Source organism: Pituophis catenifer, unplaced genomic scaffold (genome assembly GCF_029215685.1).
Source record: "Pituophis catenifer annectens isolate HBS135680 unplaced genomic scaffold, rPitCat1.0.hap2 SCAF_3, whole genome shotgun sequence".
NCBI lineage: Eukaryota > Metazoa > Chordata > Lepidosauria > Squamata > Colubridae > Pituophis > Pituophis catenifer.
In genome coordinates this window covers 178348237-178359153 of record NW_027256883.1, presented here as the reverse complement: position 1 = coordinate 178359153, position 10917 = coordinate 178348237, and the positions used below count along the sequence as shown (strand labels likewise).

The 10917-nt window shown below is 37.1% G+C and overlaps 1 protein-coding gene across 1 annotated transcript; it reads left to right on the top strand.

The window, feature by feature from the left end:
- The first annotated feature begins 1390 nt into the window (after positions 1–1390).
- Positions 1391–9873, top strand: SIKE1 (suppressor of IKBKE 1). Its single transcript, XM_070939864.1, has 6 exons — positions 1391–1478; positions 1862–2023; positions 2140–2245; positions 2912–3054; positions 4493–4606; positions 7839–9873. The coding sequence occupies exons 2-6, from the start codon at positions 1865–1867 to the stop codon at positions 7953–7955; spliced, it is 639 nt and encodes a 212-aa protein (XP_070795965.1). The 5' UTR covers positions 1391–1478; positions 1862–1864; the 3' UTR covers positions 7956–9873.
- Positions 9874–10917: the final 1044 nt, after the last annotated feature.

Genomic DNA, 10917 nt, shown 5'->3' with positions numbered 1-10917 from the left:
TTAAAAAAAAGCATTGATATTAGCTATGCAAGACTTCTGAGGTCTGCATAGAAGAGGGGGGTTAAGGCTCACATGGCTTCTTTTTTGGGGTGGTGGCACTAAACTTTAGACTAGCATGTCAGTTGGGCGGCATTGATTGCCTTCCAAAAACAATTTGAACTGAGCTGTTCTGGATCGCATTTGGGCTGCAATTCCATTTTGGTGGGATTATCATGGGTTTTGTTATTCAATGTTATTCTTTTTAATAGCTTTCAGGCGTTTTATTTATGCATTTATTGCATCTCATGTATTGTGTATTTTATCTTGTAAGCTACTGATAATCATTTGGGATAGCGGTGGTTCATAAATGCGGTTAACAAAGTTATCTGAAATGAGATTCAATTTAATATTTTGCTCATTACATACTTGGGGTAAAGAAGATGGGTAAAATCCCAAAGAATATTGCAGACAAATTTGTCATATAAATTTAAAGCTTCTCAAGCACAACTATATTTCTGTGTCTATTTACCTGGAAGTAAAAAAAACAACAACCAAAAAACATTGAAATCCACTTCTTCAGTGCTCATATGTGCCAAGTGTACTCTGCTAGAACATTTGGGTTTAGTCAGGGAACAAGGCAGCTGTTTTAACCAGAGGTAAAGAATGATTTTAACTCTGCTCTTGATGAGGCTGCCAAGTACACTTTTTACCTACTTCTACTGGGGTTCAAGTGCTTGTCCGCTTTAGAGATCCGTTTAGAGCAGGGGTGGGCAACTGTGGCCCTTTTACAACCTGTGGACTTCAACTCCCAGAATTCCTGAGACAGCTTGGCTGCCTCAGGAATTCTGGGAGTTGAAGTCCACAGGTTGTAAAAGGGCCACAGTTGCCCACCCGTTTTAGAGAGGTCTCCAACCTTGGCCACTGTAAGCCTGGAGGACTTCAACTCCCAGAATCCCCCACCCAGCTTTGCTTTGCTGGCTGGGGGATTCTGGGAGTTGAAGTCCGCCAGGCTTACACTAGCCAAGATTGGAGACCTCTGGTTTAGAGTGGCTGCTACTTTGTGGGCTTTCCAATGACTTTGGAGATGTTGCCTTGCTGTCCAGACAACACTAACCTCCCGTCTCACTAATCATCGCCACTAATAAACGCAAAGTACGCCAGACGAACCCCCACCCTGCGCTGTGTACACCGCCTCTCTCCTTCCCGCCTCCCCTTCACCCGCTTCACTGGGGAGCGGAAGTGCCTCTGGAGAAGCGTGACGTCCTTCGTTTCCGAAGCCGAACGTTACACCGGAAGCGGCGACGGTTCAGCGACTCGGAGCCCGTGACCTCTGCGCCCCCTAGCGGTTCTCTTACCCACTCTTCGTTCCTTCAGCTAAGATCCACTATTGCGTGGCCAAGCGCTGCCGCCACACAGGTGTGTGTGTGTGCGTGCGCGCGCGCGGAAGAGACAGGACATCGCGGGGAAGGGGGTGTAACGCCGTTCCTGGGGATTTCCAGGTGAGCGGTGGGGAATATCCCTTTCCTTCGTCTCTCCCCCTCCGGTTTTAGAGTGGTACAGACCAAAGATTAGACAGCGCCGTTTTCCTGAGTTGTTACTAATAGCTGAACCTAAAGCCTTGAATTGGGGTTACGGCGGCGCGATCTTCCCACTTTCTTATTCTGGCTTGTTCTACAACCTGAGGCGAGCCTAGATCTCTTAGCAAATGGTGGTAAGGTATTTTGTTCATTTCTCTATCCTCCCCTCATCAAATTGTTACATCCTGTCAGCTTGGAATCTTGGTCTCTCTCTCTCTCTCTCTCTCTCTCTCTCTCTCTCTCTCTCTCTCTCTCTCTCTCTCTCTCTCTCTCTCTCTCTCTCTCTCTCTCTCCTGTCTTCTCAGAAAATGGCCTGCACAATAGAAAAGATCTTGACAGATGCAAAGACATTGCTGGAAAGGCTGAAAGATCACGATAACGCTGCCGAGTCTCTCATTGATCAGTCCACTATGCTGCATAAGAAAGTAGTAGCCATGAAAGAAGCTGGCTCAACTCTTTCGCACAAGGTGAGTCAAGATTTGTTAATGGCACAAATTGATTGGCATTGCAGGGTGAATGGATGTGTTGCAATGTACAAGTTCTCTGGCTCATAACAAAACGTTTTTTTCTTTTCTTTTACAAGTATCAAGAAGACGCAGCTGAATTAAAGGATCTCTCTAAATACAAACCTCACATTCTCTTATCTCAGGAAAACACCCAGATCAGAGATCTGCAACAGGAAAATAGAGGTGAGCCTTGTCCTAATGAAGTAGTTGTGAGTTAGAATGATTTTTATAGAAATAATGATTTAATTGAGGGCTTTACTTCGGAGCTTAATTTAGAATATCTTAGGAATGTTCTGAGGCTGGAAGTATGTGAGATCTGGCATAAATAATTTTGATAAAATGGGTATAATTTGAACTATTTGAAATAATGGGTTTATTTTCTTATTCATGCAACAAACCATGTGGTAAAAAATATCAGCTTAAAATCATTTTATTATTGGTGTCATCGTGGCATTATATGCTGGTTGTATAAGGATGCCAAGACAAAAAAACCCTCCCAAATTTTGTTCAAATTATATTCAATCTGCAATTTATTTGTAAAATAGATTCTAACCTCACTGATTAACTGTTGTGTTATATAAATAGTTGACAGATAGTCTGCCACACATTTAAATAACCATAAGCTTCAGTGAAAAACAGAAATTTTTCCCCAAATAAATGCATAGGATTAGATTATAAACCAAATTTGTTTGATTATAAAAATACTAATCCAGAGTGTGCATTGATCAAAGAACTCTAGTTTCTTTTCCTGGTCTGCTGTCAGGGAAAGAATTTGAAATGGAAGTATAACCAAACAAATAATAGGGACCAATGTGTATACTACCATGGAATTACACTTTTTCCCCCCAGAGCTATGGATCTCTTTGGAAGAACATCAAGATGCACTGGAGCTTATTATGAGCAAATACAGAAAACATATGTTGCAGCTCATGATGAAAAGAAAAGATGTGGATTCGCAATCCATTTTGCAAGTACATCAAACTCAGTCTGCGGTAAGAAATTACTATGTTCTCTCTAAAAAAAAAAGAGAAATAGATTTAGGAGACTTGCTCTGTTCCTATGGTGCCTGTTTTTGAGTCTCACTTTTTCCTCAAGAGTCTCTTCTCTGAAATATCTCAGAAGTGCCTTTTCTTTCTAGGAGAAAGCATTGCAGCTGAGCCATAAAGTAACTTAAAAGTTCTTATAAAGCAAATAACTGTAAATACCATAGATGGTTAATTATTTTTATGCCACAAAAAAAACTACAACATTTTATTACATTCTGCCTCAAAGTAGGTGGCTATAAACCTATGACTGTTCAGAAGGCATTCCATACACGATAGGGTGATTTTTTTTGGAATGAAAAACATGACCAGCAAAGTAGATATACAAGAAAGAGTGCCCATCTGCTGGATCCAAAGCCTTCCTGTTTTCCAGTTTGCTCCTAAACTGGTATGTAAAATAATAGTCATGGAGCTAATGAGAGCTAACAAGAATAGCTTGTATAATATAAATGTTCTTTATGTAGTCAATGCTGTGATTGTGTTAGTAATTGGAGCACCATGTCAGTAGCAGTACTATATCCTGAACCAAATGTCCTTGCTAAGGGGGTATAAATATCATGCATGCATTGCAAAAAAGTTGAAGGTTGATGCGGTATGTGCAATATGTGTAAGTTGTAATGAGGAAAAAATAGGTCTCCGAGCTCTTAAATGAAAACTGAGTATGTTGGTATTGGATGGCGAGACTGGATGATGACTACATTCTATAAGCATAGCACATAATAGAAATATTTCAGAGCAAAATAATATGTTTCTTACTAAATAATAATAGGGCCTATGTTAAAGCTATTTTTCAGAAAATTAAAATATATCTTAACAGAATTACGGAATAACAGGATTATTTAAAAAGTATATGATGGCAATAGTTGGTTCCTATTTAACTGCTGCAGTTCCAAGACTTAAACCTGTCATGGTACTGTATATTTAAAAAAGTGAAATATACAGTAAATGTAGTATAAAGGCACAACTTAAAATTAGCCCTTTAGAGTTCAACAGAGTCATTCATTAAAAGTTTTCTTGATTTGGATGGGCATGTCTCATTACAGATACTTTTTCCAACCTTATATTAGACTGATTATCATTTAAATTATCCTGCTTATCTGTGGCATTTATTTTACTTTCTCTAATAAATTACATCAATTTAAGGGTTTTTTTTATAATCTGAAAGATTTCAACAACTCACTCTAGTGAAAAGGTTTATTGAAGCCTAGTTACAATATCAGCTGTTCCCCCTTGTTGACAAACACAAATTTAAGTAAAGAAGACAATTCCTACAGCCGAGCACTATTTTTCTCTCTTCATTACAATAGTGTTTTTAATTTGCAGTAGTGATGAATATCTGTTTTTACATGCTTTTAATTGAGAATTTTGTTTTGCAATCTATCTGCAGGAGATTGAAAATCAGATTGACATAATCTGTGAAATGGGAGAGGTTATGAGAAAAGCAGTGAATGTTGACAGTGATCAGTATTATAAAATACAAGAAAAGCTAGCACAGTTAGAGGTAAGTGCTGAACCACTGTGAAGTGTGGGATTGTTGAAAAGGAAGATGTGATTTTTCAGCATCCAAATTTAAAGAAACATTGATTGTTCTCTATTAAGGGTTGTTACATGCACCAGACTGAAGTAGCTTTATAGTTGTACAGAATGAATAACAGAGTTGGAAGGGTTCTTGGAGATCTTCTAGTCCAACCCCCTCCTCAAGAAGGAAACTCTATACCCGTGATGGCGAACCTATGGCACGCGTGCCACAGGTGGCACGCGGAGCCATATTAGTGGGCACGCCAGCTCAGCTCTGGGGCGCAGGCGCGCACCGTCCAGCTGATTTTTGGGCCTTCTGGGCCCACCAGAAGTAGGGAAACAGGCTGTTTCCTGCCTCTGGAGGGCCTGGGGGGGGGGGAGACCCGTTTTTCTTTCTTACCTGGCTCCAGATCCTCTCTATGCATCTGAGAAGGGCGAAAACAGCCTTTCCCACTCCCTTGGAGGCCCTACGGAGGCTGAAAGGGCCCATTTCCCGACTCCTGGTGGGACATGAAGTGATTTTTTTCCTGTCCCCAGCCTCCAGAGACTCCTAGAGACTCTCCTAGAGAGGCTCCTAGAGACTCCTAGAGAGGTTCTGGAGGCTGGGGACAGCAAAAAATGTCACTTCCTGTCCCACCGAGAGTTGGGAAATGGGCCCTTTCAGCCTCAGTAGGGCCTCCAAGGGAGTGGGAAAGGCTGTTTTCGCCCTTCCCAGATGCATAGAGAGGATCTGGAACCAGGTAAGAAAGAAAAACAGGCCTACCAGGCCATCATATGCCAGGAGCGAGGGGTGGGTGGGGTTGTGTGGGCATGTGCGCGCACAATCCTCCCCCGCCCCCCCCTCTCCTGGCACGCGATGGCAAAAAGGTTAGCCATCACTGCTGTATACTATTTTAGATAAATGGTTGTCCAATGTCTTCTTAAAAACCTCCAGTGTCGGAGCACCCAAAACTTGTGGAGGCAAGTCATTCCACTGATTAATTGTTCTGTTAGAAAATTTCTCCTTAGTTCTAGGATGGTTTTCTCCTTGATTAGATTCCATCCATTACTTCTTGTCCTACCTTCAAGTTCTTTGGAGAGCTTTAAAATCAGAGTTTCACAAGCTGGAATCATGCAACAATTTAAATAATGACTTTTAACCAAGTTGTATTAAATAAATAATCCAGAAAGAAAAAAGAAGTAACTTTCCCCTTCATCCCAGCAGGTAAAAACAATTTTAATAGCTTATCACTGTCTCTAAATAAAACATAATCTCTCATCTCTTCATAGTTCATCTCCTATAAAAGTAGAAGAAATTGAAAATACTCTATCAATCAATCTTTGTCAATAAAAATCCAGTAAGGTCAACCAGATATAACTATTTTCTTCTTTTAACCCTGATCAAAGAAGACAAACTTATAAACTTACCTGTTTTTTAAAAATATTCTTTGACCCCTCCAAAAAGAATTCCAGAGGGAATTTGCTGCTCATCTGTGTTTCAAAGCAAAAATCCTTTAGAACTTTAATAGATTTTTCTTACACCCATAAGTAAAATTTATTCTTTTGTTATTTCTTTTTTTAAAAATAATTTTCATTAAACATTTTTTCAAAAAACAAAAAAGACTCTTTAAATAATAGTTTCTTTCCAACAGTTTCGCAACTGTTAAACATTTCTTACTTATCCATTTTTTCTCCCTTATTTCAATGTATCCTTTATACATACAAGTCTAATATTGATTTATTTACATATGTACATATAAATAACAGTGTACACAATTTCATTTCTGTAAACTGCATTTTTTCTGTTCCTCTTATTGTTACATTTCTACTTCTATATCTTCATTATTTGATCTTGCCTTGCCTTGTATCTCTCTCATCTAGCCATTTCTCCCACACTATATAATATTCTGTTTATTCTTTTTCTTGTATCTCCTTTGTAAATTTATCCATTTCTGCACATTCCAAAACTTTTCTAATCAAATTATCTTTGGTCGTTATGTTATTGTTTTTCCAATTCTGTGCGTATATTATTCTTGCTGCTGTGACAATATGAATAATTAAATATTGTATTTTTTTTTCATACAATCCTGGGAGTATTCCTAATAAAAATGTTTCCGATTTCATCCCTATGTTGTTTGGTTATCTCTTCTAATTGTAATCTAATTTTACTCCAATACTGTTTTGCTTTTGTTATTTCTTAAAAGTCCTTACAACTCTTAGCAGAGCTCTTTTGTATATACTGAAGAAAAAAATTATCCAAATCAGTTTCCTAATGTCTGTTCATCTCCTCTAGAGAATAAGTCTCCATCAGATACATTTGTATTACATTCAAATGCCCCTCCATATTGGTCTCATAAACATCCACTGCAGCTTGTTCTTGTTTTACAATTTCATTAGGACATGCTTCATCAATCTTATCAAGCATCTGATCCATTCTGTCTGAAAGTTTAACTGAAAGGTATTCAAAATTTTGCATTAAGGATTTCTGCTCCATTTTCTTTCTCCTCTGGCTCTGGGATCTAGCCTTCAAGATTTCCTTGTCATAAAAAATATGCAAATCTTCATTTTCCTATGAGAATGTATCTTCTAAATAATTTAAAACTATTGTTTCAAATTCCTTTAGCCCCTTAATCCATTATTAATTTTCCAAAATCCATATACCAAGCCCATATAGAAAACTTTTAAAATTAAATTTATACAATTATCACCTGATGAAAAACCTCACCAGTCTGAAGAATCTTAATCTCTACAATATGCAAATAGTTTTTTAAAATCCAAAAAGGGGATTAAGATATAAGGCTCTCTCCAGCTTAGTGTCCATGATTGAGAAGTTGAGCTTGATGTAAATCCTGATTCTCAGCTACCCCATTCAGAAGCTGATGATAAAAAGTGACAGTTTTGGTGGCCTACTCATAAGGAGCAGCATCAACAATCCTTTGTTCCAGAAAGACTACATTGACTTGGATCCAGCATTCAACGGGTTACGGTACAATTCCCCTCACAAAGCTGTCTTGCTAACTAACAAAAGCAAGCAATGTGTGTGTTCGCCATGGCGCTCATAGGAAGTGTTGGACATTTATCTGATGATAAATCTTTTAAAAAGCGGCATGGAAAGATGATAGGAGTGATATATGGGAAGTAATTATGGATATCCTCAAAATTACATTTTTATGGCACTGAATGAATATATTGTCTCTGTCACTAACAGATCACATATTATTATTTTTAATGTTCAGCTTGAAAATAAAGAGTTACGAAAATTATTATCAATCAGTAAAGAATCTGTTGAAGTGAGGCAAGAATTACTTGATGTTGCAACTCAAGCTACAAAACCTCAGTCCTGGAACAGTTGATCCTGGAAATTGGAAACTCTACTGCAGGAATGAGTATGCTTCCTCTCTGAGCTTTCCTTTAATTCCCATTTGTCTTCTCTTGGAAACCATTCCAAGCCTGTTACTGTATTGTAAATTCTGTGCTTGGGGTGGGAATATTGTAATGTCTTCTTTGATTAAGATTTGTTTTGCTTAATCATGCAGAAGAGTGAAATAAATGTTTTCTTTAGGTTACCCATGATTTTAGAAATCTCAGTAGGATACAGCAAGGATCATCTTAACTTTTCTAGTGTGAGCAAATAACATTAAAGTCAAGTCTTTTAGCATGACTTAAATTGCATTGGAATTCAATTCTTAAATATATTTAGGATGCAACTATTGTACAAAGCTTAGGCACTCCTACTATTAATGCTAGAATTTCTGCTTCTAGCATTGTTTTTGGTGCTGCTTTTATTGTATCATTTAAAAATATACTGTCATATTACCTATTTCTTAATATCAACAAAGTCACCCAGGGTCACCTTGTAGGGGAGTTAAAATTTAGCATAGAAATTTAATAAATGAAATAAATACCGAAAGTAACACACAATGCCAAAGTGTTCTTTGAATCCTCATGCCTATGACTATTTCACACAGGAGATGTCTCTGTGCGTTATAACCAAGTCTGGTATTTCTGCCTACCTAGAATGTTTAATGGGTATGATAATCCATTAGGGGGAATAACCTCATTAGTTCTTTTTCTGTCTTTGTTAATATCTACTTGATCAAGGAATCTGTCTCTAAATTTCTTATAGCCAAATTAAGCCAATGTGCATGGATGTCAGGAGGGAGAGCTACGTGAAAACAAGTCTGTTATATCCCATAAAGATTACTCTGCGTATAGGCATTTGCACAAATATGTCATACATATTATTCCTGTAAAAGATAAGTTTACTGTTTTGCAAGCACCTGCCAATATTTTAAAAATTATTTTTCTTGAAAGATCGATGATTGAAGATAGATATGCCTAATATTTGTTAATATTGTTCTAAAGTATACAAATTAGAAATGTTTATTTTAAAATTTCTTGGGTATCCATTCTCTGATGGTAAAACAGAATCTATGAAATGTATACGTATTGTGCACATTTATTTTTGCTGTCTTGGTTTAACTAAGTTTTAGGAATATAACTAAATAGTCCATTTATGTCATTTTGCGGTTTCCTTCTTGCCCCATACGTTTGGTGGAAAGGAGTGATAGGCTAATTGATCATCTGGGGGTATTTTCAGGTTTTCATATTGAAAATTTTATTTTAAAGGCTGAGCAGATTAAAAAAAAATTCTTAAAATGTGGCCCCTATTTGCATAATGCAATCATCTGAACAAACTCAGTATCTTTGCAAGGTTATGCCTTAAATATATGCCTTTGGTGCCATCTTCAGAATCAATAAGCTCTTGTAATGAGCTGCAATTTGCCCAGTCTTTGTATAGGCTTTGGATTATTTTATAACTATCCTGTAGGATGTAAATTTAATTACCTACAGAGGTGCTGTACTATTGTTTACCATCTTATCAGCCTATTCTATTCAGCAAATTAAAAATATTATCTTTACTTCATCTTATTAAATATGTATATTGGCTCATTATTTTCTTGAAATAAATGTTTTGAGGCAGTATTGTGTGCTAAGGCTTTTTTGTACAGAGAATTATTTATGGCAGAGGATGAGGAACTATTGGCCATTTAGATGTTGTTGTACAGCCCCAGCCATCATGGCTGGTAATAGGAATATTAAAACTGCAGTTTTTCAACATGAAAAGGGCCATACATTCTTTCTTCTTTGATGTTTTTGGACATATTTTAAATTTGACTGATATTTTCTGGTCAAATTCTTGGACATTAGAGTTATATGCTGTATTCTCAGTTTGTAAATTAAGTTTAATAAAGAAATGCTGTAGCTTCACATTTCTGAAAATGATATGTTGACTGTGAATTGAAGACCGATAGAATATTCCTCAAATAATGTGATCAACTTGTAAATTTTAGTTTGCAAGTATAAAAGTATTCTAGATTCATGTACTATTTTAATCCTGCTTTATTTACCAAGCCAAAAACAAACAAGCCATATTATAACTTAGAGCAGAAAGATTATTCTTTCACATGGCCGCTAATAAATTCATTGTTGCCTTATATTATGTATCAAATTATTTTCTTCACATCCGGCAGCAACCAGCTGCATCCTTCCTGCCACCCAAGAAGCAGGTTTGCCTACATTTTTATAAGCATGCACCTAAGCATTACTTTGCAATAACTAGGCTACTCCTAGAATAAAACTGTATGTCATAAAGTAGAAAAATCAGTCAATGACACACATTGCAGTTGCCTATTTTACAATTGTCAAAATGGCTCAGACCCAACATACAGCATGTTTGGTTATGGACTCATGTTTATTTTCTGCTTTTCTTATGGTAACAGACCATACTGTATAGAAAGCCTATCCTAAAGATTAAGCAGAAGTAGTAGCTTTTGAATTTGGGGAGATAATCTTACGAAACTTGAAGAAAGGGTGGCTCCTCGTTGCATGTTAAGTCTCTGGACACAGTTATAGGATTGATTTTTAGGATTGTTCTAGAGAAATAAAATTATAATGAATCTAGATAGGATGGAGGTAATAGGGATAAGAGAAGCCTGATGATAAAGAAGAAGAGGACAACCACTTCTGAATGGGTTTTGAAAGCAAATGGCTATAATGGGTGATTGGCCGTATCTCCATGGTAATTATTTTATAAGTAGACAATCAAAAAAATCGTTTATTGGATGTTAGCGCCCCACTATATTATCTGCCATCCCAGTTTTTCCGTATGACATTTCTATAAATAAATACGGTGCTAGAATTATGAACTTGGCTCATATACCAGATTTTTTTCAAAAAGCGATGGAGCAGAGCGCCTGGTTGGTATTAATAGAATTATCTTGGGTCAAAATGGTGCCCAAGAGCATTACTATT

Coding starts and splice junctions, on each gene's coding strand:
- SIKE1 (XM_070939864.1), top strand. CDS start 1,865: ATGGCCTGCACAATAGAAAAGATCTTGACAGATGCAAAGACATTGCTG. Junction 2,246..2,911: donor TCTGCAACAGGAAAATAGAG/GTGAGCCTTGTC, acceptor TTTTCCCCCCAG/AGCTATGGATCTCTTTGGAA. Junction 3,055..4,492: donor TACATCAAACTCAGTCTGCG/GTAAGAAATTAC, acceptor ATCTATCTGCAG/GAGATTGAAAATCAGATTGA.